At 32.0% G+C, this 26,255-nt stretch overlaps 1 protein-coding gene across 6 annotated transcripts in view; it reads right to left on the minus strand.

Annotated features, from left to right (window-relative positions):
• The window catches only part of CBLB (Cbl proto-oncogene B), a 204,105-nt gene that overhangs the window by 83,914 nt on the left and 93,936 nt on the right, over positions 1 to 26,255 (minus strand). For all 6 annotated transcript variants that reach the window (XM_025050952.1, XM_006905441.3, XM_006905443.3 and 3 more), the window contains exons 5-9: positions 18,537 to 18,693; positions 13,102 to 13,223; positions 9,743 to 9,880; positions 6,472 to 6,559; positions 3,707 to 3,838 (exon numbers count right to left, since the gene is read on the minus strand). In XM_025050952.1, coding sequence (XP_024906720.1) covers positions 3,707 to 3,838; positions 6,472 to 6,559; positions 9,743 to 9,880; positions 13,102 to 13,223; positions 18,537 to 18,693 — 637 coding nt within the window. The remainder of the gene's footprint in view (positions 1 to 3,706; positions 3,839 to 6,471; positions 6,560 to 9,742; positions 9,881 to 13,101; positions 13,224 to 18,536; positions 18,694 to 26,255) is intronic.

Here is a 26,255-nt window from a genome sequence, read left to right on the forward strand (position 1 = left end):
ATATAATGAAAAAATATATATATATATATTATGAAAATGTTCAATAATTTTGTTCTTTTTGTTCTCATATTCACCATTAAGGTTAAATCCAGTGTGAAGCTCATTAAGGCTACAATGCAAGGGTTTTTTTTTAGCACATCTAACATTTGTCAAATGTGTTTTAACTGGATTAACTTTATGACTTTGATGTTTATTAAATAACAGGGGCATTTTACAATAACATGTTTAAATGACTGGCAAACACTACTATTCATACAACAATATGAAAGCTGCCAAAACTGATCAGTTGGTGTTGACAGGAAGCACACTGTGTGAAACCTATACATATTCAGATTATCCAAAAGCGGAAATGTTCAAAAGTTGAAGCTTCCTTTAACCATTTAGATCCTATTGACATACAGAGACTACGAATGTCACTTTGAATTCTCAAACCTTGGCCTAAGACCAATTGTCTTCAAGGTAGAGAAAACTTGAACCAAGGATCACTGTGCATGTTTCTTTGTACAAAAAGGTAATCAAAGGAAGAAAGTCAGTCTTACTGCCTCTAGGTTAGTGCCAGTATTACTGTGAGCAATAAAAGTAAAATAATGCAGCTCAAAGACAAGTGGAAAAAAATCAAAATGTGAAAAGTTAAAGGGAATCACCTAGCAGCTACTGAATGGAACATATTCTTAGGATTCATTCTCAGATCTTGAGCATGATAAAAGTTCTTTGAAAAGACCACAGATAGTTCTCAGAAGAGAAATGGAAGGAATAGGACATTACAAGGGCTTTTTACAATTGGTCTGCAATATCAATGTCTTTATTTAATATAATCTTAGTCTTCTTCTTTTAGATTCTAAAATAGGTAAAGTAATCTAGATTCTAGGAGAGAAACAGGTAAATATATAAGCATTTACAATACAGATACAATGAGATATAAGAGCTTACAGGAACATATATCAGAATGTAAAATCTATCACAAATATTTATTAATCGTGAGCTGTCTTGTGTGAGAATCTAAAAAAATGCTAAAATAATGCCTTTGCATATTTTTCATTAACCTATATGCAAAATTCTATGATCAGATTAGAATCTAATCTAGTGACATTAAGTGTGATTTAATTCAATTATTATTTCAACTCTCTGAGTACATCTGAATTTGCCATTTTGCTGTTACTTTACTTAGTAAGCTACTACTTTAATACTATGTTCTTATACAGCTCCTCCTAAAATTTTACTCAAACACGGTTTTCAGTGCTTGGCAATTTATACACTTTCTCAATTTTTAAAAGTAAAACTGAGAAGTACTTCAGAGTAAAATAGAAATAACAAATGTTAACAATTTACAAATATGATTGGACATATCTTCATATAAGGCCTTTAGACCAATATGAAAAATCATGAAGTGAATTAAGGAATTGATTAGCAAGAGGAACTAGCAAGAGGAACTGCATCACTTGGAGAATGTACAGTAATATACAGAAAAGTAGTGGTGATGCAAAGAATAAAATAGCAACAAAATAATCCTGACAAATGAGAAATATTCCTGTCTTTTCCATATAATATACTTACTGCAAATAGTTCACAAACTTACTAAATAAAATATATAGTATTGGCTCTGATATTTTAAAAGATATATTTCTTTCAAGAAGTATACAGAATTTAAAATAAAATCTTTGTTTTATATTCTGCCATATCCTTTTATTCACCCTCAGGCCACAGGTAAAAAGCTATTTTGTACAATTCTTTAAACAACGATCTTTACTAATTAAAGGTTTCTGCCTAACTAATGGAAGCTTCTGACTTATAACCCAATTAACTTCCGAATATGCAGTATCAAGTTAAAGATGCCAAGTCCTGCAATATTATGTCTGCCTATGCTCCAAGATCGGGACCCCAAGAGAAGAGGCTGAAATACACAGACCAGGCACCAAGGCAGAGAGTACTGGGAGTTCCTACCAGCCCAAAATTCTAGTTTTCTTTAGAGAAAAAATGCAAAGCTTTTAGTTTCTTCTTACCTGTGAGAACCGTGCTACCACACTCAAGGCATAAGTCAATCAATCCCAATTGTGACAAACATAATTGGCCTCTTTATTAGTTTAATGCCATGAAATACTGAATGGTTATGAGATAAAGCAAAGTATCCTAAGGTAAGTCCTAACCTAGACAGTTCGGCATACAGTCTATAGTATCATCTATATAATACTTTCTATAGATACATTTGAAACATACTCGCAAACAGTTTTGCCTTCTACCAGAGTAACTAAATTTACTACGTCATTTATGAAAAGACATTGCTAAGTCTGAAAAAGTATTACTGTCAACATTACTTAAATGGCAATCAAGTGCCTAGAAGCTGAGTTTGCTGATGCCACACTGAGCATCTCCCTTCCTCCAACTTCTCCTTATACTTCACAGAATTCATCATCATAAATGGATAAAGAGAAGTTAGAGCAAGGACATCAAGGAAAACCTAAAGTAAAATGTAAAACAAATACCATTGGAAGAGAGAAGTATAAGGATGCTGAACAATTTTTACTGAGATAACAAAGATGTCAGGAGCTCAGAAATGACTTAGAAAACATAAGTCAGTTGTAAGTCATTTCCTAATGCTTCTACTTTTTCTTCATTTTTAAAAAATATCCCCAAAGGAAGCGGAGGCCCTTTTATAAGATGTGAAAATCATTATATTTTATTACTAAATAATGAGCTCAAGAGACATCAGTGCTCCTCTGAGGCTGAATTCCCCCTCCCTGATCCCTTAAGGCCATTCTTCCTCAGGCAATGCAGAGGTTCTGGGTTGTAAAGATCAAGGACTCAGGAACAGGGTAGGGATGTTGATTATATACTCAACTGCAATTTTTTTTTTTAAAAGGCTTAAAAATTTATCTGCTTCCTAAACACCATCAATAACATTCACTTCAATACTGACTATGTTAAACAGCAGTTAAAAAATGGCTTGATCAAAATATTCTGGGAATCCTCCAAATACTCAAAGCTGGAAATGTGTCCAAAGATCCATTTTAAAATCTCAACCTTTATTACAGATAAAGAAATATTAGAAAGCCCTTGGGGAAACCAGTTAATTCTCTAGATCTTATTCGAAAATGTCAAATCAATTTACATGTATTGAGCATCTGCCTACAGAGAAGTCAGTTTATCTTAAATTCTGCTTCTGTAAATTGAAAAACTTGATGCCTGTTTCTGTGAGAACTGTAAGTATTTGGGAGGCTTTTCCTGACTGAATTATCCGATTTTAGCCTTATAGCGCAAATGTAGGCATATGTGAGACAGGAGCCACACCTCCTCAGAAGAGGGGTGGTTGAAATAGCAGCATAAGATTTATCTACTTTACTTCAGAATCTGACCTATGAAAAAATAGAATCTGATCTACAATAACTTGGGTAAATATGGTTAGTTGGTAATATAGATAAGTGACTTTCTTTTATAACAATACTGTTATAAAAGTAGAACTACTTGCGACTAATATAAAATTAAGTTATACATGCAAAAGAATCAACATATAAAACAGTAAAAAGATCAAATTACATAAATAAAAGAAACTAAAAGACATGAGTTGTTTTTTTTTTAACAACTATTCAAACAAAGCTCTTATCAGTATTACTTCCTGAATTATTAAGATGAAGATAATTAAAAAGAGAAATAGTGATAGGGAATATAAAGAAGAGAGACACCCATGTTGCTAATTAAACCTTGATTATACCTGCCATGCTGTAAGGCAAGAGGTGCACATCAAATGCCCGCAAGGCTCAATCTTGACATCTTTGTCGTTCTCAGCACAAATTTTACAGAGCTGAAAAGTGGAGCCCATTTCACAATATAATTCATATTGTTCCTGGAATTTGGGGGGAAAAAATGCAGGCAATGTTAAAGCATCTGTAGCATGAACTGCTAATAACTTTCTCAAACATAATAACTGAAATTTATCACACTTGATCCTATCAAGATTATGTTACTATTTAAGACATGTTTTAAATTGATAATCAAAATTTAGTCAACATAATCATTTTTTAAAGGATTTGAACTTTCATCGGCAATTGTATAAGCTTTTTTAATACTGCGTTATTTGTTTTGCACTTTTTCTTTAGAAAGGAACTTGCTTCAATAGTCAGTGACTCAAAAGACAAAATTTATAGTTTTAAAAGGCAATTAAATAATTTACTTTTCTTTACAAATGTTACATACTCACCGTTTTTATTGTCAAATTGCCATGTATATAAAATTCTGACTGAACACTAAATTTTATTTCTTGAATATCTTTAGAAATTCCAGAATGGAAGAAAAGCAGCATTTCCCAAGCCCTTCCTGCAAGCTAGGAACTATGGCCCACATGTATTATGTCACATAATCTTCAAAGCATATTAAATATATTGAATTAAAAACTACTTCAGGCTCAATACGTTTAAATTTTCCTCAAGTTCTATATTAATTCTCTAAATTGCATACTCTTTTCCCAACCTTAATCACGTCAGCAAGCAAAAATTGTTTTATTAAAACTGTTTTCTGGATTTACTAGTTTAGAACCTCTTGGTATAATAAAATTATCAGTGTTCAAATAATGAAGACACAAGTATATTGGTGAATGTAAAGAAAACACACAAAAAAGTGTTATTTAATAGGGACACAAAAAAAGGAATTATAGAAAGTTTAAATAAGGCAGTGCTCTGGTCTAGTAAGTATCTCTGTACCCAGCACTGGGCAGAATAAATAAATAACAATATTTAATCCCTAACCTACTAAAAGATCTTACAATCATGGTGAGGAAAAAAAAAAAAAATATATCTATATATACACATATACCTGCATGTGCATAGATACACACATATGCACATATACACACATTCATATATAGATTAAATCTACCACAATGTATATGTTTGTGTGACTATATGCATAATTTTTAAAGAAATTTTTAAAAGACAAGAGAGAATGGATCAAGATGGAAAGAAAATAAATCTAAAGTGATCCAAAATAAATTATAAATCACTGAAGTCCCTAAAATAATAGATAAGTATTTATGTTTGTTATGGCATCCAAAGGACCAATTTGCAATTATAAAAAAAATTACAACCTAAGCTAAAAACTCAGATGCGAAATTCAATGTAACCTAAGGGGTAAGCTAGTCAAATACTTGGATCATTTAATAGTATCATAAGAATGATACTATTCCTTTATGTATTTTTAAACAACAGCTTTATGAAAAGAAATTATCTCTTATGAGTGTTCTTTCACATATATAATAAAATACAGAATCACTACATAATATAAAAAATGAAAATCATATGAATTTTTGAAGGCTGCCCACAAACTGTACATGTCAACAAGTGTTTTTCACATAATGATATCAAGACCACTGAGACTGAAATCTGAAATATTAGAAATAAAATAAAAAATTATCTATTGTTGTCCTCCAAATCTATAATGTGGTTTTTTTTTTTAATAGATTCTCATTATTTATTATACAAAGTACAAAAATATGGTAGAGATTTTTAAACTAAATTATATGCAAATGATTCTTTCATTCTCTCCCTGACTCCCCAAACCTTTTTACTTCCTCAGTTAAATACTGTTACTAGTTTGGTATTTTCTAATTTTAATTTTTTAAAAGTTTATTCATATGTTCATATGTGGTAATTTATTTATTTACAGAAACTGAACCAACATAATGTAACTTTACAAAATGAAGTGTTTCATAATTGAGCTTTACATAAATGTAACATAATTAAGCTTTACATAAATTTTACATAAAAAGATGCAGAAGTTCCCATGGAATATGTAGAGCTACTGTCCTATTAATGACTTTAAAGTATGAGTATAATATGGTTTTCTAATCTATAATTGCATATTTTGGTATTTTGTAACTTTTCATTTTTATAAAAAATGCTAAAGTGAACACCTGGTGTACAGATCTTTGTGTGTATATATTAGTAAAACTTTATATAAAACACATATATGTATATACAATCTAGAGTCAAAAGATGTTTTTATTTAGATTTTTATAATTACTGAATATTACCCTGAAGAAAGACTTTACCAAGTTATACTCCCACTCATAATCCCTGAGGTTGCCAACAACGGATTTATAAGAATATAATTAATATCTTCAATAGGCTTCGATTATTAATTCAACTCTGAAAGCTAATGCCTATAATTACTCAAATCCGCTTTGGAGTTTTCTAAACCTATGGCTCTCTCATATTTATCTACCTACTTATGGGTTTATCTATCTCCCCACATAAATGCCACTATTATATTTGAAGCAAGAAGATTAACAGCAGAAATTTTTATCAAAAAAATGAAGAAAGTAATGTTTTTTCCTTTCAAACACTTTTAGAATTCCTTAAGTACTTTCTTTTTTGTATTAAATACCTGTACATGACTTTGGCTCTAGTATAAGTAGAGAATCTTATTTCAAAGATATTATGGACACTTATTAATTATAAACACATTTGCAGAAATTGTCCTTACCTGTGTGACTTTTATATGATCATGGGGTGTAGGTTCACATAATCCAGTTAAATCAGGATTATAACTCCTCCCATCAGGATAAAGGTAGCTGGATTATAAACAGAAACTTTATTACTATAAATATACAAGTTTTAATTGCAATTAAAGTTAATCAGATTCTTCTATATTCAAACACACATTTTGATATTTCCTTTTTATGTAACATATCAAGAACCTATTCTCTATTTCCATATTACAGCCACTAAGCAACCATTTTCAAATAAATATCTTTACAAAATGTTAGGTAAGTTAAAAATTTATTTTACTGGCCCCTCATGTTTTATTCCAAAATACTTTGAATACACATATATTTGCAATTATTATATCTTTCATCTGAAGCTCAGTTAATGTTAAATGTATCATTTTACACCAAGCTTAATACTGCAAGGAGAGAAAAATAGAATTAAAGCCCACGATTTTCCCACAAAAATTATTCAAATACTTCTATGGTGCTCCTATTTCTCCAGTTTCCCATCCTTTCTTTCCATCTCACCTTCCACTCACCCAGCACATACACATGTGTGCATACACACGTTTAAAGAAATTAGAAAATGGTACAATTGCATGTTTCATTTACTTCAAATCAAACTATAAATAGAATGGTTTATAAACATAAGGTTCCATTATTAGAATTAAGAACTAAATTATAGTAATACAGCATCTTGCTGTGCTAAAACAGAGCTTTTACTCACTCTGAAATCCATTAATAATGAAATTTATTGTGTTGGTAAATACCAATTTTAGATTTTTTTAGATGGTACTATTACTGTTGGATTTCATCAATTCATTCAGTTATGGTTAATTTTGTTCAATATCCTTGTGTTCTAGATGGCTTGAATGAAAAATTGAGACTATACTACTACAGAGATAAATATTTTAAATGGAAAAACTATACTAGAACTATACTGTGAGATAACAAAAAAGATTTATCCTTAAATGAAGAGTCTATGAGTATGCTAGTAAGTGCTAAAATTTACCCAGGAAAACTAGAAAAAATAATGAACTTATAGGATAAACAATCTCACATGGTAAGGAACAAATCAGTAAAAAAAAAAAAAAAAATCTTTTTTTAAGATTTAAGAAAAGAAGTTTACTACATCTAAATATGGTACAAATTAGAGTGTCATTATGGGGCTGGGATAAAATTCTACAAATATTAAATGAGAAGTGGTAAGAAAAGTTGATAAGTAACTTTCTTCTTATAACCTAAAATGGCCAATTTTTAAAATTATTATATGACATTTTGTTTATCACACTTCAAAATCATGTGGAAATTTTAGGGAAAAGTCAGAAATAAAATATTACAAATATGACAAGAAGGTTGCTAGAGGAAAAATTAAAAGGCAATTCGATGAGTATTCACACTTCAGTAATGCAGGGTGCTACTGATGAGCCTCTTTCAATGGCAATGAATGAAGAAAGAATCTTGGCTGGTTATCAAAGTATTCTTTGTCACCGATGTCAGATAATATTGGATTAACTATCAAGAAAGAACAGCCAACCCTGATGATAGTTGGACTAGATAATATCCTTCCCATGTTTTTACTGATCTTAAAAAAAAAAAAAAAAACTAATATACTTATTTTAATCTAATCTAAAAATCTGACCTTTTTAAAAATTGGATTAAAATTTCAATCTGATCCATTTTTAGTGTAATCTATCCCAAAAGTACAAATTCAACTCACCAAACTCCTCTGAAGATGTGTGTGCGTGTGTGTGTATAAATATTAAGTTAATTTATAGGAGTTCAGAGGCTAGACTAATGACTACAAATCATAATGTGTTATTTTTGATTGACTTCTGAAAAATAGATGGAAGGCACTGTAACAATATAAATAGGTTATATCAAATTATTCCATTTACAGATTTGCCCATTCATACCCTCTATTTATAAATGAAACCATTCAGGTACATTTTCTTAAAAACAAAAATCCTGCAGTTACAGCACTTGGTACCACAGCTTGCCATACAATTCTTATGTAACTATTTCTAAAAAGCTCACAACTTTTAAAAATGCATTATTTTTCTTCACATAGATACCATACTGGTCCCTCATGTAAAAAACAAAACACTTTTTTTTTTCCGATTACTTTTGAAAAGGTAAATCTTAAATCATTTGCTCTTTGCTGACTCTAGTGGACTTTCTCTTGCTAGGTTTCTACAACAATCCATACTGTAGCAAGTTATATCATATATCTCAAAGTTACTCAGCAAGATAAAGGGCAATAAAAGTCAGTGTGATGAAGTGACACTGCAAATACAACAAAAGGATAAAGAGAATGGCATATGACTAGAATGAATGAGAGAGATGTTTACTATGAAGGGACCTATCAGATTGATTGCCTCAACTGTCTGGGGGAAAAGTCATTATAATCTAAAAAACAAAGGAGAACTTCTTTATTTTAAAATTAAAAAATAAATAGGTTAAGATAAACTGAATTGAGCTAGTAACATAGAGTTCAGAAATACAAATTCTTACGGTGACTAAAAGAATGGAGATAAAAAAAGGGGTGAGAGCAGGATAAAAAGAAGAAAGAAAATCTGGTACTACTAGTAAAAATAAAAAGTAAAACTAGCAATTTAAAGGTTACATGAGACAACAGAAGTCAATTATTTTTTCTATTTTTTTTCCAGCACTTTATTATTAGTTGCAAGTATATAGTACATTGGTTAGATATTTATATAGTTTATGAAACAATCCCCCCACCCCAATTACTCTATCACCCCTCTGGCTCTACACCTAGCCATTACATTACTGCTGACTGCACTCCCTATGCCGTATTCCCCATCCCCGTGACCATCTATCAACTACTAATTTGTACTTCTTTAACCTTTCACCCCTTTCTCCAGCCCCCTAACTCCCTTCCCCTCTGGTAATTATTTTTAAAGAATTATCTCTTTATGTATATTAAAACACATAACACAGTTTTACATCTGTTTTAAAACAACTTTTAAGTTCCAACTTCTTTTTCTATTAAAGATATAAACTCATTGTCATTTGATGTTGGAATTTATTTGCCATAACATATAGTTAAATTCAAATAATTAGGTTACCTAAAAATAATTATTTTAAAAGATAAAAAAACAAAAACTAAGGAGCATTCATTTCTTAGTCTTCAAATAAAAAACAACCATGTCAACAGCCTCACTATCCATTTTCTCCATCTCAAAGCAGTCTGTATTTTTCACATTTGTGAACATGAGCACCCTGACTTTCATTTCTCATACTCACAATCCTTCCCTGCTGCCATCAATCAGGGCTTGAAATAAGGGCTTGTTATGAGGTATGGTCTGTAAGATATTGCCATCGCCTGTCACATAACCAATGGCCCACTGTCCCAATCTAGTGCAGCTTAACCGGAAAATGTAGCTGTAAAACAGAAGAAAAAAATGTTTATAAGTACTACACAATTTGTAACGTAACGTATTTTTAACCAAAGGAATAAATAATCATTTAGAATTCCTGATATAAACTACTATCTTCTAACTTACTTTAACACTGTTGTACTTCTCCATTTATTGATATGTAAAAAAAGCAATGATCGGTTCATTTAAATATCTCCAGAGGGAGAAAATAATTAAAGTTGTAAACCCATCAAGTGATTTACTGCCATCACCATTAGGGGGGTACTCTAAAAAAGTGATGGTGGTATGAAATAGCTATGACATAAATCATTTTTGAAAAGTAAAAATTTAATTTGTTCACCTCAGACAGAAATTGAGCCAGTTTCTACTGTGGAATTCAATATATTTTATAATTTAAAAATTATGTGGTTTTAGTTGTTAATAACTTGTTTAAAAAATACTTTTTCTTTTAAGTATTATAGCCATGCATCTTTAAGTAAGAGCTCAAAAGAGCTGACCTAAATTAATGAGAAGACGAACTAGATAAGTTCATGGCTGCCATCTAACCCTGTCAAGTTCAATGTCTTTCAATAAGAAGTCATAATAGTTCAAAAATATAAATCAAATTAATGATAATTCCCTTAAAATTAATTCCCAATGACAGGAGACACTGACTTGGCTTTAAATCCATCATTATCATTAATTTAGCTACCTATTTACTTATTTCATTTTAGATCACTTAATTGTATTGCACTCAGTCTTGCCATCATAATATAGGTATTTGGATTTTATAACCCCTTAAAGCAGATCAAAAGTAGGTCAACTTAATCTGTTGGCTATATTTGAGTAACCTGGCTGCTTTATATATATGGCAAAAATAAGTATCTCTTAATATGCCTTAGTTATTGATGAACCCAGTACTGTAAAAGTAACTTTACCAATTTAGCACGTATAAAGGATACATAGTCATTGGATTCAATTAACTTGCCTATTTCATATTTCAATGTGCTTTTGTCTTTGGAAAAAATTGGGTTTTTAAAGAAAGGAAGAAAGGAAGAAGTTGTAATTTTTAAATATTAAGAACCTCATATAGAAACTTTGAGGAAAACTTAAAGTTTTTAAAAAACATTCTCCTAGAGAGCCTGAAAATCTATCAATTATTGGCATCCTTAATCAAATAAAAACAATTCCACACAGACTTGTGGCTGCCAGTTGGATCCCAAATAAAATACAACCTGAGGAACCCAAATGTCTTTGGAAAAGGCCCAACTATTTTCTTTACCATGAAGCCAAAGAGATGAAACACATTCCAAGAGAAAGGACCAGTTAAAGATATTCTGGAAAGCAAATATTTATCAAAATCATGGTATTTGTTTACTAAGAGAGTTTTTCTAAACACATTTCCAATACCCCATCACACTTTATATATTATAATTTACCAAAGACTAAATTTTTCATCTTTAACTACCTAAAATTTAGTAAAATAAATTGTTACGGCAAGCTGGGAAAAAAAGGAAGGCATCTTCTGAGAAGGCACTCTCCAACTATTCCATTAGTAATGAGATCTAACTTTTGCTTCCAACACTGTCATTAACTATCTCCAGATCTTGAACAAGAAAACATGAGACTCAGTTTCTTCATTATATTTACATAATTGAATAATTTCTCAAATAATTTCTGTATTAAATTTGTAAGATTGCATAATTCTAATCATACAATATCTTTCAAATTATAGTTCATGAACAAAAAGATGCTTTGATGCCAATCTACACAGTAAAAATTATGGAAAAACATGGTTGAGAGATCCTTGAATGAAACAAAATGACTCTTTTAAGTCAATGTTAATGTGCAAAATATCTGACTTGCTCTCATGGTCACAATAAGAACCAAGTCTTCTTAATCTTAACAGAAGACTTCAACATGAGCTAAACTGTTTTCTGCACCCACTATCTTCTTTTTCTATACCATATGAATTGTTAAATATAAAAAAGGTGGAAATTTTCATTATGGCTTAGAAGAAATCAACAATATTGGCTTGTGATTAAAAAGATTTTATTAAAGGACAACACCATTTGCTCTACAGATCAAATAAAAATGACATTAGAAGAAAAATGTAGACTTAAAAAAAAAAACACCAAATTCCTTCCTAAAAATGAAATGACCCCTATATGAAAAATCAGTACACTCATAGACATTGGAATGACCTCTCCTTACTAAAATGTGAGTGTGCAAGGACAGGTCTCCACTATCATTATTGCTGCACCCAGCACAACACTTGCCATAGCATGAACGGCCAAAATGTGTTTAATGCATTTCTAGATGGGATGTGGGGAAAATGAGTGCACCAGGGAAGAGACATTTTCTGATCCCAGATTTGCCATTAAAAAGATATGATTTCTTGGGCAGACAAGAAGGGCTGACCGAATAGCCAACTTCTGTGAGGCTCACTCAGCTTATCTGGAAAATAAAACAAATTCTGAGGATGTAGAGAGGCATGAGGTATTGTGGAAGAAGTTCCCATGGACATGAAATTGGTTTGGATTATTACAATGGGCTTATATATATGTGCTTATATGTGTTTATTCTGCGTGTATATGTACTTATGTGTTTATCACAGAGCCAAAATGTCTTGAAAAATAATAAAATAATGAACGTAAAACTGATCATCAAATATACACGTACAATTTTATACACAAGGGCAGTTGTCATGGAAACAGTCGATATGCTCAAATTCTACTCCAATTTTGAAAATAAGTCTGAAACTTAATGAATCCGTAAGTTCATCAAATTACATAGCACCATGTCTTTTTTCACTTCATGAACATTAAGGTTCAGAAAAGCACAAGGTATCATTTTAAAGAATTTTCTTCTGAACAAGCCCAATCCCGTCTGATCTCAGAAGCTAAGCGGGGTCGGGCCTGGTTACTACTCATATGGGAGACCACCTAGGAAGACCTGGTGCTGTAGACATCAAAAATAAAAAAAATATATGGGATTGTAAACTGAAAGGTCCTTGTAATCTGTGAGGTCAACCAAGGGCTGCCTCGCCTAAAAAAGAAAGAGAAAAAAAAGGGGGGGAGGGGAGGGGAGGGGAGAGGAGGAGAGAAAAAAGTTCTCTTAAGAAGCATCATTTTGGCCTATGAGTGTTTCCCTAGCCTCTACCCCATGAGTGTTACTTAGAGATGAACCACAAAGGACTTTTCATCTTTACAGACATCATGTAACATTACTGCTAAAAAGTCTTACCTTCCAGGTTTGGTGCTGTACTTCTGCAGTCGTGCTTTAACTTCATCGTACGTGAGAAATGCCATGTAACCTGGATGCGTTACAGCTAAGAAATTCCAATTCCGCAAAATAGAGCCCCATGGCTAAAAATAGAAATTAAAAGATATTATCTAGATCATATCAACTATCAATTATATGCCAATCCATCATTTAACACACCAAAATTCTCCTGGGTATTTTTAACGTGAACATAAGCTTATGTGGCTTAGGTCAACTTTTATTATGTAACAGCAAACATGCAAAAACTTACTCTTTTTAGAGAAATGATTAGGCAGAAAACAGATTTCTTAGAAATAGTAAAAAGGAAAACCACATAATCTCTCTTATCTAAAAATTTTATTCCCAATAGAGCACCTGTGATCATTTTGAAATGTAAACCACATAACTCTTCTATTCGAAATCCTCTAACTTTGGGTAAAAGCAAAAATCCTCATAAATGGCCTAGAAGGACTTTACAGGATCAATCTCCAGTTCCTCTTCTGTCCCCATCTGCTGTGACTCTCCCACTTTCTGCTTCCTCTCTAGGCACCCCGGCCTTTTCCGTTGGCTTGAACACAGCTGCACTCTCACCTCAGAGTCTTTCCATTTGCTGATTCCTCTACCAGAATTCTCTTTCTCCAAATATCTGTGTGATTCATCTCTCCAGAGGTCACTTCCTCGATGAGGCCTTCTCAGATCACCCTCGTTAAAACTCTCATGACATTTCTTATCTGTGTCTCTGTTTTGTTCACTACTATACTTTTAGGTATCTCATTTTATGGAACAATAAATCATATTACAGTGTAAGTGATTTGGCACAGTTTAACCATAAGCTATACAAGAGCAAGGAACACGCCTGCTCCCCAAAGGTATACTGGCACTGATGCACAGTGTCACAAACATGGCCATCTACTGTTGAGCAGCTCCCTCAAATTAGTGACTTGTCTAAAAGGCCTTGACTCCCAGCCTAGTGTTCTTTCCATGGTAACATCCATTGTATTCGCTTTTGGTTTATCCTTGCATATTTATAAAATTAGAAAAGGTTTATGGTTTAGAAGTGAGTTACATAAAAATCTTTCCCAGAAATACACACACAAACACACACACGGTTTATATCATTCTCTCTTTAACAAGATTAGTTGCCCCTCCAGTTAGTTACCATGGCAAGAGAAAAAAGGCAGTCCGTGACAGACAACTTTGCTTGAGGGTGTGAATGAATCATCTCTGCCATATTTTTAAGGCTGAAGCTACATTTTTTTTTTTTCCTCAAGGAACTGGGAGCATACTTTATTTGATGTGCCAGATTATTAATTCAAATTTTCAACATAAAAGAAAAAAAAAAGGTGGTTTATGTTGCCAAGTGAAAGTTGTTGAAATAGTCATCTTAGAAATGATTATTGGTAGCTACTTTTGTTTTGAGATTTGTTCCTCATTATTGTTAAGCATGTCAAATTTACAAGGCAAAAGTTTTCAGAGATTTTATCTCTTGAGATGAGGATAATAAGGGAAAGAATGATTTATTAATGAAGAGTTTTTTTAACCTTTTCTGACATAAGAAAAAATTTTAGGGCATTTTCCCGGCATGCTGAAATATCTAATTGAGCAAAAAAGAGCTCTGCAGAACACTATTATGAGAGATTCTATCTACGTACTTGAACAAAATACATTTTTAATTTTCTTCTTAAGGCATGACTAAAAATTGTACAAACAATACTTGGAAGAACAGCAGCATATGTTTTTAAAACTGAGGGAAAAAAACTGCTATTATAGGCACTGAGTTTTGTTTTGTTCTGCTTCTCCATCTACAAAAGACGAGAATGGAAAGAATATAAAATATTTGGGTCACTTCCATTAAAATCCACACAAATTAATGGAAAAGATGTTTTCAAAAATGCTGAACTTCATAGAGAGCCAATGTACAGATGAAAATACAAGTAAAAAAAATAAAATTGGAGTTTTGAGCCAACGGCTGCAGTATTTAGCAACCATTTCTCAGTACATAATCCAGGGGGCCAGCTTCTAACTGCAAAAATATTTACGTAATAGAAAAAGTCTGTGTACTGTTTTTCTTGTGAATGCAATCCACAGTCAGAAACACGTGGTAGTTAAGCATTTTGTTTTGTTTTGTTTTTTTTAAGTATTTTGCCAACTAATGGCTTAAAGAAGACAAAATGAAGTGCTCTGGAAATTAAGAATTATTTTTGCAATTTGTTTTTAAAATAAATCTTTTCACACATACCAACATAAAATTATTTGGAGAATATTAAATGACTAAATTGAGTGAGAAATTAATGACATGAATTAAGGAGACTCATACTTCTAGTCTTCCCAAATTCTATTATTTTCAAGAATAGCCACTTATTAACTTAAAACTTATGCTGGAGGAGGGGCCTTGGCTAGTCAGCCCAGGTACTCTCTCTTACTCCTAGCTATAGTGGGTGATTTTCTTTCTCTTCTTTTTCTCCCTATTTCGCTGATGCTATATATTCCTGAGGATATTCCCCCAAATCATTCATTCCTCACCCTCTCCCCCTCTAATTTTTTACCCCATTTCTCAACAACTCAGTCTTCTCTAGTAGTGGGGAAAACTGAAGGAGAAGGGGAGCAGCAGCTCTGGGGAAAGGAAAAAGTAAAATTCCTGTATTTCCATCCCAGGACTTTAGTACTTGCCAATCCCAGCATCTCTGAACTACCTAGAGAGGAAAAAGAGAGGGTTTAAGGAAAAAGAAAGAGATGGAAATAAGGAAGGCAGCCATTACAAGTTCCTTCCAGTGACTCCAGCATTTGTTCAAGTTTTGGCAGAATAACAGGATGAGGGAAGAAAAGGAGAAAGGGTAACTAGTACCCAGCTTTCTTACTTCTTTCGCTACCTAGCCTCTGGTGACTCCTTCTTCAAACCCTTATGCTAGTTCTCCATGTCAGATCCCAATCCTGAATGTTTCCCTTGCCCATTTTCAGATCCCACTCTGCTAAATACCCCACTTATATGATCATTTAGAGCTAGACAAATTCACTGCCAGTTAATCATCAATATCATATCTGCAGAATAGTTCTTCATGTAGTTATTTAGTCAAAAACTTACATTTTCATATAGAATATATAACTTGAGAAACCTATTACTCAATTTTTAAAGTTGTGTAAAAAGATTAGTAAAATTTCATACATCTACTTTTTTATTCATAGAAGCAATTTTATCTTATTTTAAGGTACATGTATGATTAGTCAAAGCACTTGAACAATAAAACCAAAAGAAGAAAAAAATCTCTGAAATATATGAGGGCTAACAAGTTCTTTAGCTATTTCTGTAATTATGTGTTTTAAAAGACACTAGGCACTCTTTGGTGTAAGATTTTGGTTTTGTTATCTAAAACTTTTCACAGCAATGCTACTTATAAAAATTATTTTCCTGCCCCATCCTAATGAGCATAAGTAAGATATACATAACTTAAAGTATTAAGATTACTTTGACCCCTTTAAAGTAAAACAGCTTATAAGAAAATATGTGCACATATTAAATAGCAGTTCAGGTAAGCATTTAACGAATACTAAGATGCCTTCATACCTTTAATATATAACTCTGAGGCATTCTAGCATTTAACATCCACAATAAAAAGTTATCCAGGCTCCCCACAAAACTAAGTCTGGTTCTGTCTTTCTCTCTGTCTGTCTCTCTGTCTGTCTCTCCCTCTCTCTCTCTCTCTCCCCCCGCCCTCTCCCTTCCTCCCTTTCTCATCCCTCTCTCTCTTCTTAGAATGAACAAGTTTAGTGTGTGAAAATAACCTTTGTTCTCTTCCTTCACAAGGGGAAGAAGCAAAGCTCTTACTACTTCAATGTGTCTTTGTATCATGTTAAATAAAGTATTTGGAAGAAGCCTTTAAAGAAAGGAGAGGTTTCATTATAAAATGATCACTATCAGGTAAACACTCTTTTTCTAAAATTTATCTGAATATCATTGGAAAAATCTAAGCTGAGAACTTATATATACCAAGAGAATAATCATGGAACTGCTATAAACTGAAAATAAGCAAAAGTACACTTTCTATACTTTTATCATTTATCTAATGCCCAAGCAGAATTATGACTTTAAAGTTGTAATAATGTAAAATGTATTCTATAAGTATTGTTGACAAAAGTTAATTTGCCTTTTGTTAACAGGTTCTTTCATAAATTATAAGTTAATCTCATGCGATCTTGTTTTCTTACATAAATCAATCACCCAATCCTTGCAGGCTAGTGCCAAGCAGAGTCATAAATCACAGAAGCAAAATTCTTATAACATGGGAAACATGAAAACAGACATTATACTTTAAAATTTGTTGAAAGCATGTTTTCAGCAGAATCTTACTGCAGACTAAAATAATAAAACTGCGTCAGAATATAAGCAAGCTTGGTTTCTGATCAAGTCACTTCACTTACTATATAATTTATATTATCAGAATCATAAGGATTTTGGTGGGACTCTTTCATTTTGTGACTACTTGAATTGAATCTCATAGATAATAGAATTCCCTGGTAGAGCCAAATTCAAAACACAAATTTCAAGTCTTTATGTTTAGGTTACTTCCATTAAGGCATACAAAAGAATAAAATGATAGCATCCGGTTTTCCTCATAAAATGATACCTGCATCTCTAAATATCTATGTAAAGACAATTCTAAAGGACTGATTAAAAAAATAATAAACAGGATAAGAAAGTTAACATAAGTCATAAATATTAGGGAGGAAACAGGAGAAAAAATCTTAATTTTCCAAAAGAGAGATGTTAAATTAATGACATATTATTTGAATGAAATATTATGTAGCAAGTGAAAAATGAAAATTATGTTGATGAAAAATATTTTTTTAAATGGGAATACATTTATAACATATAGTTGAATGAGCAAGCGAGTGTTAAAACAGTACACAGCAAAATAATCTCCTATGTAGAAAAGGATAAATTTGCTATCTATTTCCAAGTTTACTATTATCCTTCTCACCTAATAAATGTGGGAGGCAAAAGAGAGAAGTTGGGATACAATCCCAGCAAAATGACCACCTGTGAAAGTTACGTTATATCAGTTACTGGGCCAAAAAGACTAATAAAGTAAATTGAAAAACTACATAAGGAATTTAAAACAAAGCTCCTTTGCATTAATCTTCTCAAACCTAACAAGCAACCATTAGGCTCAGAGGACCTGAAAGTCTAAAAAAAACTCTAAACTGATAGCAATGACTAAAAACTTATACCAGTGACTTACTTTAAAATTACCACACTACCAAAAATGAGACTATTTCCAGTATGTTCGTGTATATGTACATGTGTATGTGTGTGAAAGACAGATAAACACAAACACGCACATACAAATGCATATGCACATTGCAGACACACACAGGAGGGAAGGCAGGTCAAAGAAAGGATTAATTTAATGGAAACTTACCTGAAATAGCCTAGTAAAAATATCAAATTCAAAAACCGAAATATAATCATTACAAGTTAAATCGATTGTTGATTTTAGAGCCATTGCTTCCAGGCCGGAGCTAATTTGATGGACCTCATGAAGGCACTGTCTGAATATTTTCCATGGTACAATAGTTCTGTGCAAGAAAAAAGAAAATGAGTAATTGAATCAAGTATCATTTAAGACATACCTTGCATTGAAACAGCATAATTCAATCATAACATTAATACAATTGCATTTGTACTAAAAGACTAATAGTTGAGAATATTGTTCCTAATTCAGAACACATGTAATGGGTTTTGCTAACTGGATCATTTTCCATTTGCTAAGAATGTGACAAAAATCTAAATCAATTTTTTCTCAAACAGTCCATGGCTATCAAGATATTTCTAAAAATACATCTGAAAGGAGGTATTAGGTCAAAATCTTGTGTGTCTGACTTCTTTGAGTATACAAGATTATTTGACTTTGAATCAAGCTAAATTCTCCCTCCCTATTTTCTTAAAATAATTCCAAGACAATGGGTTCATATGGTAAGAATTCTCTGTTCATTGCACCATTGATCGATCCACCATTCTGAAAAGGGTCAGTGGAAAGTCATCAACACATTTCGGCCACCAACCCGATGTTTCTAGAGATGAAAAGCACATCTTATCTAACCTTTTATATTAATGCAAAGGTAAACTTTAATATTTTTTAATGAACCACACCACTATCACGTGGAATTTTATTCATTAAACACTTATTAACTTATTTATATTAAATATCATGTATCAAAATTTTTATTAGGTAACATATTTACATGGCTCAAAAATTTAGAATAGTGTAGAATGGTAACCAGGGAAAAGTCTCCCAACCTATCCCCTACCTGACCAGTTTCTAACATTCATCCACCTCCTCCCCACCATGAAAATAAGGAACACTCATTATTTATTCCTTAGTTTTCCTCTTTTGGGGATGTTAAATGTCTACTCCTGAATAGGTAAAAGAAAGAAACTGTTCATATTTAAAATTTTTTAGGCTGCGGTTTTCACAATAAGACAGCATAAGAGCTATACATACCCTCTTATAAAATTGTATTTATATATATTTGAATCTTAACTTCTTTATCAGTTATCTCTTGAGAAATTAGACTCTGGCAGAATAAACTAAATTGGTCCCATCCTATATCAATCTTCCCAGTGAAGCATCACCATACAACCTTCACATTCATTCAATAATTATCTACTGCTGTTCTTGTCAAATTTGAGCATGCATCAGAATCACTGAAGGGATTTGTTAACACAGAAATTGCTGATCTTCAACTCAAAATATACTGATTAATTATGACGGAGGTGGGGCCTGAGAACTTAAACTTCTAACAAGTTCCCAAGAGATGCTGATGTTCCTGGTCTAGGGAACATTTTGAGAGTCACTGATCTATTCTATCTATTAATTGCTCAGACATAGCACTACAGAGAAAAATCACTATGGAAATACAAAATACTATTTCTGTCCTTGAAGAACACACACTTTTAGGGTAAAAATAAGATCTGTAATGCTAAAGAATATAGAGGCAGAATATTTAAGGAAGTGCTGCAGGAATTCCAGAGGAGTGGTCTGTGGCAAGATCAATAAATGAATGGTGAGCTAGGCTTATAATACTATGTTGTAGTTATAAGAAAGTTTAGGTTTCATATACCATTAAAAGAAATAAAGATATGAGGCTGAATACATCAAAAGGCCTTTATGTACGGGAAAAAAAAACAAAACAGGAAACCACAGAGAACTGAGGAGAGACACCACATCAGACACCATTTAGAAGAAACACACGTCAGGCTCTGATTAAAGTTACCAAAATGCTGCTGTTTTAAAAGAACAAAGAAAACTTTTGATAATATTAGAAGGCTATTGATTTATGGTGAAGTGTAAATATGTGTTATATCTAGCTTCATGGCAGTTACAGTGGAAGCAGTGCCTAAGAAGCATATTTTGCTTTTCCGAATTAAAGTTCCAAATATTCAACACACATAAAGGACATAAACCATAATATGCAAAGTAAAAACAATTTTGAAGAATTACTAATTTAATAGTACTGTTTTATCTTTTGCATGGAAATGTTTAAAATTTTTGTCTTGTGTGTAAAACATAAAAAGTAAATAAATTGATCAAATAGACACCCTTAATGGCTATTATATATACATACACATATACTCATCCCAACATTTAAGGTACATACAGATTATAACTCTTTTGAATATCCAATGATTTCCCATAGCAAATTATTAAAAATATACAAACTTCTAAAACTGTAGTCTAACACAGCACTTTGGAACAAGTAACAAAAAAGCAAGCTTTATTTCCACAGTACTTGAATAAATGAGACTTTCTCATAGTTCACTTGTGATAAACCTAAGATCCAAACAAGCAGTCTCTGGAACTTAAGAGTATAACAGAAATTAAGAAGAAAGAGCAATATTTGGTTAACTTACTATATACAAAAGTTTGTAAAACAGATACTCTTCCTTTGATCAGCTGAGCCAAACACCCACTGTGGGGAAAAGGTTGAGGGGATAGTTGGGTGGGGAGGTCATAAGTGAAAAACAGAAGTAGAGTATAATGACATCTTTAAAAAGATTGTTTTAAAACTGTTACACTAAGGATATAAACTTTCCAAAGAGTATTTCAAGTTGCTACCAAATTCTTTCCTGTAGTGGGGGTCGGGGAGAGGATGACTTCACATCTTTAAGTTAAATTGTGGCAACAAGAAAGAATGGTGGTTTCTAGCATGTCTATGCCTAGAAGTGAAGAAAGTGAGAGGAAATATTAATGGCAAATTGTCTTACAAATACGTAGAAACATCAGTGTGCTGGCAGAGACCCGGGAAAAGTAAAGAGGAAGAGAAAAACAAAAAAACAAACAAACAAACAAAAACGGAGAATAGAACATAGAAAGGCTATCTAGGCTGTAAGCATTCACCAATCCGGAAATATTTTGGTCTGTTCTTTTGCCACTAAAATTATAAATCACTTTAGTTACGAGTTGAAAAGCACAAGTAACTGTCAATCCACAAAGAATGGAATGCAAGACCAATGGGTAGCCAGGTACTTGTAATAATAATATGATTAAGGTCTTTAAGCTGTCAACAGAAATAGGAACTGCCATTTATTGATGGCTTACTATCTGCCAATCACCAAGTTAAAGACTTTATATATACAACCTGAGTTTGTCACAGTAACACTATGAGGCACATAATACATTTATCTTCATGATATAGGTGGGGAAACTGAGGCTTAAAGAGATTAAGTGATTTGCCCAAAAAAGACCTTATATATGCCAGGCATTGTGCTAGGTTCAGAACAGAAATACAAATAAATAAAAGTCACAATCTAATAAGTGGAAAGACTGGTAAATAAACACTGTGCCATGTGCTAAAGTTGTTATAGAAGAAGATGAATGTATCATGGGAACCCCATGAGATAAAGATCCATAACAGAAATTGTATCTTATTCATCTTTGCCCAACACAAACAAGGTATGCAACTAAAATTTGTGTTTTTAATTTAAACTGTGTCTAGGGATGTCAAGGGAGTGTTTCACAGGAGTTTTTCACAGAGAAGGAATCTAGAAATTTGTGCTACTATTTGCCTACTACACAGCAATCTTTTGATGACTTTTATATTCTTTCCTCCTCTGCAAAAGTGGAAGAGTGTATGAGATATCACAATTTGAAAATCCTGCAGTTTTAAAGTAGAAGGAATAGAAGACAAAAATGTGAGGAGACTGATGATACCCAAAGAAAGGCAAAACATTTTCATGAAAGCACAAATTCAAAAAGGCTATAGGTTTTATTTTTAACTCATATGAAAACAAAACAAAGAACCCATACACTAAAGGTGAGAATCTCAATAGAGACCAAGTTGTTTGGAAACAGGAACTTTAGTATACTGCTGCTGTGAGAGAGAATTTACACGGCATTTCTAGAAGGCAATTTAGCAGCAAGTTTCAAAAACCTATACATTTTAACACAGAAAGCCTACTTCTAGGGATTTCACCTAAAGAAATTATGTAAAAAAAAAAAGAAAAAGAAAAGAAATGCACGCGCACACACACACCTCATTCGTTAGACTCCAGTGTTGTTCATAATAGTAAAATATTTAAAACAAATATGTTCATTTGTAATAATAGGACATACTATATCCATAGAGAAGAAAATTTTACAGCAATTACTAATTATGTAGAAAATATATTGTCATGGAAAAGTGTCCACGGCATATTATTAAATGAGAATAGCATTTTAAAAATTGTATGTCCCTTATAATCTAAAGCTATAAACTATCTAGAATGTCTAAAAATATCAACACAAATTTTTAACTAATGATAACTAATAATGGTAGGATTGTAAGTGGTTATTTTATATTTTTTATATTTCTAATATGCCCTGATAGCTTAAAGAAATAAAAGATATACTAAGACCATTTAAAATATATTATGGAATCACAGGAAGAATGGATTAAAAAATAAAAATAGTATTTATCTATGACATAGTTTTATATGTAAGAAATAAAAAAGAATTTGCAGAGTAAACTATGAGAATAACAGATTTCAACATGGTTGCTGAATACAAGGTCAGCATACAAATATCAGTTGTATTTCTACATATAAGTGATAATTAGAAAATAAGATTTAAAAATACTTGATTTTAATATCAGCATCTGAAAATTTCAAATAAATAGGAATAAATCTAATAAAAGGTATGGAAAGACACAACATAAACACACATACATACACAATCAGATATCATACAAAGTAATATAACACTGTCATGAACTGGCACACTCGATATTGTAAAGATGTCATTACTCTCTAAAATAATTTTTAGATTTAATATAACCCCCAAATGAAACCTCTAGAAGATATTTTTATAGTAGGAATTGATAAGCTGATTCTAAACTTTATAGGGAAATGTCAAGAGCCAAAAATAATCAAGCCAATCTTAAATAAGAACACTGAAAAGCTGATACTCTTTATGTTAATTAAGACAGTGTGGTACTGGCACAAAGACAAATAGATGGAACAAAACAAATTTTAGAAACAAATGCAACCATAACTGGACACTGGATATGTAATATCAATTATATGTAGATGGCAGTGAGTAATGGATGCTGTTTTAAATAAATGCTGCTCAGTCAAATGGATATATATATGGAAGAAACTGAATCCTGACCCTTACCTAATACTACATAAAAATCAGTTAAGATGAATCTCAGACCTATATAAAAGACGAAACAAAGATTTTTTAGAAGAAACATTAAGAGAATGTCTACATTACTTTGGAGCATGAAAAAAATTTAAACAGGACTCACAATGCTGAAAAGAATAAAAGAGAAGAAAATTAAAAATCTATATTCATGATACAAAGTGAAAAAGCCACATTGGGAGAAGCTAATTACATACATATAACCAACAAAAGATTCCTATCTATAATATATAAAAACTTGTGAAGATTAATAATGATTACTATAAAATGTGGCAAATAATTTCCATATAAACACACAAAAAAATCAAAATGATTAATAAACACACACAAAGATGTTCTCAACTTCACTGGTCATAAGTAAATTAAAAACACAATAAGATTCCGCCCTACCACATGGCTTATTTAAGGATGCGCACGCACGCACGCACGCACACACACACACACCACTTTTTTTTCTATTCTCTCTCTCTACCATCTAAGAATACAGTAAGAAGGTGACTGCAAGCCCAGAAGCGAGCTCTCTCCATAAACTGACCATGCTGGTACTAGCATCCAGAACTGTGAGAAAATATATTTCTGTTGTTGGAGGGGGAAAAAAAGATGAATAATATCATAAGTGTTGGGGAAGATATGGAGCAAAAGGAACCTTTAGGCACTGCTAATAGGTGATTAAATTGGTTAACCACTTTCTAAAACTCTTTGGTGATCTACTAAAAACTACTAAAGCTAAAGCTATGCATAAACTAGGAAAAAGCAATTACACTCCTAGATATACATCAACAGAAATAGATAACATGGTGTTTTTCAATGTACAAAAAAAAAGGTCATAGCAGCACTATTGATAATAATCCAATGGAGAAGAATCCAATGTCTACCATCAATAGAATGAACAGGTAAACTGTGCATAGCCACACGATAGAGCAAGAATAAAATGAAGCACTGTTACATGCAAGAACATGGATGAATTCCACAAACATAATTTTTAAAAAAGATGAAAGAATATAATTATAGGATTTTAACTACATATGACTCCATGATGACAGAAGTTACAACACCATGAGCAGGCAGTGACTACGTGAGGCTTGCTGGGGTGGGGGCTTCTGAACTGTTGGTAACATATTATTATCTTATAAGGGCAGCATCTACATTGGTGTTTTCACTTGATGAAAATTCCTCTCCCTACATTTATGATTTGTGTACTTCTCTGTATATATATTAAACTTCAATTAAACTTTAAAATTTTTTATACTAAAAATTCTAAGATGAAAGAGAAAGAAATGTGGGAACAAATTACCTGCCATAATATAAACAAGGAAATCAACATGTTTGTTTTTTGGATGCTGGTTTTGTTGCTGAGGTGGTGGCAGCGATGGTCATAGTTGTTTAAAATTCATTCTAGCTCAGGGACATAGAAAGTCATCTCCACTTTAAATAAAATGAAAACCTGTTTGTTCTTCATGAATCCATTACTATTTTCAATTTCATCTGAATATTCTCAGAAACTGCACCTTCATCAACAAGGTATGTTCAATGTTGTTACCTTTAAACTGAGGGCTAGCTTTGCTCAAAAGACAATAGAACATTCATAAGATATTTGATATTTTGATTTTTATTATGGATTCAAAATATTAGTACTGTGATTGCTAAGTCTGGTGACACTTTACATGTAGTTATTCCTTAAACCCAATCTTTTTTTGTAATGACTATATGATAAAGGTCATGAAACTAGATTTTTAAGACTATTACTGCTCCTCCTCTTCCATTACTAAGAGAAAAACAATTACTTTCCAGAAACCTACAGAAAGAGGATATCAAAACTATTCCAGTCAAATACTCACCTTACAACTCATCATGGATAGGATGATAAACATGGTTACCAAGGATATACACAATTAGATCTAACTATTCTTCCTCACAAGTGAAAATGCCTGACTCTCATACAGAAAGACACAGATACGGGGTATTTGTGATAGACTTTTTTTCTTTGTCAAAAAAAAGATCATAACATTTTGTCTATACTGTAGAACAAGCATTACTTCTCTGTAAAATGGACAAGCATCATTCTCAATTTCACATTACGGAAGTTAAACTTAGAATTAAACATCTCTTAAAAGATTGCGAAAACAAGGGTAATAGCTCCTTTTACTTTATTCTTGATTTTCTCAATAACTTAATTCATGTAATAGATTTAATGCTTTCTAAAGTCTGGTCTCACAACCTAACTTTTGAACATAATAAACAGTAAATTTCCCGTAGACATGAAATTACATGTATGTAATTCCATTTATTTCTCAGCTTTGAAAATAAAGATTATTGATGGAAAGGAATAGGAAGAGAAATTGTAAATATAATCCATCAAAACATGTCAAACACAATGCAATACACACACACACACACATATATGGCTTACTGTTAAATTATATACTGGAAACTTACTGGATTTTGTTAACCAATGTCACT

Source organism: Pteropus alecto, unplaced genomic scaffold (assembly GCF_000325575.1).
Source record: "Pteropus alecto unplaced genomic scaffold, ASM32557v1 scaffold270, whole genome shotgun sequence".
Lineage (NCBI taxonomy): Eukaryota > Metazoa > Chordata > Mammalia > Chiroptera > Pteropodidae > Pteropus > Pteropus alecto.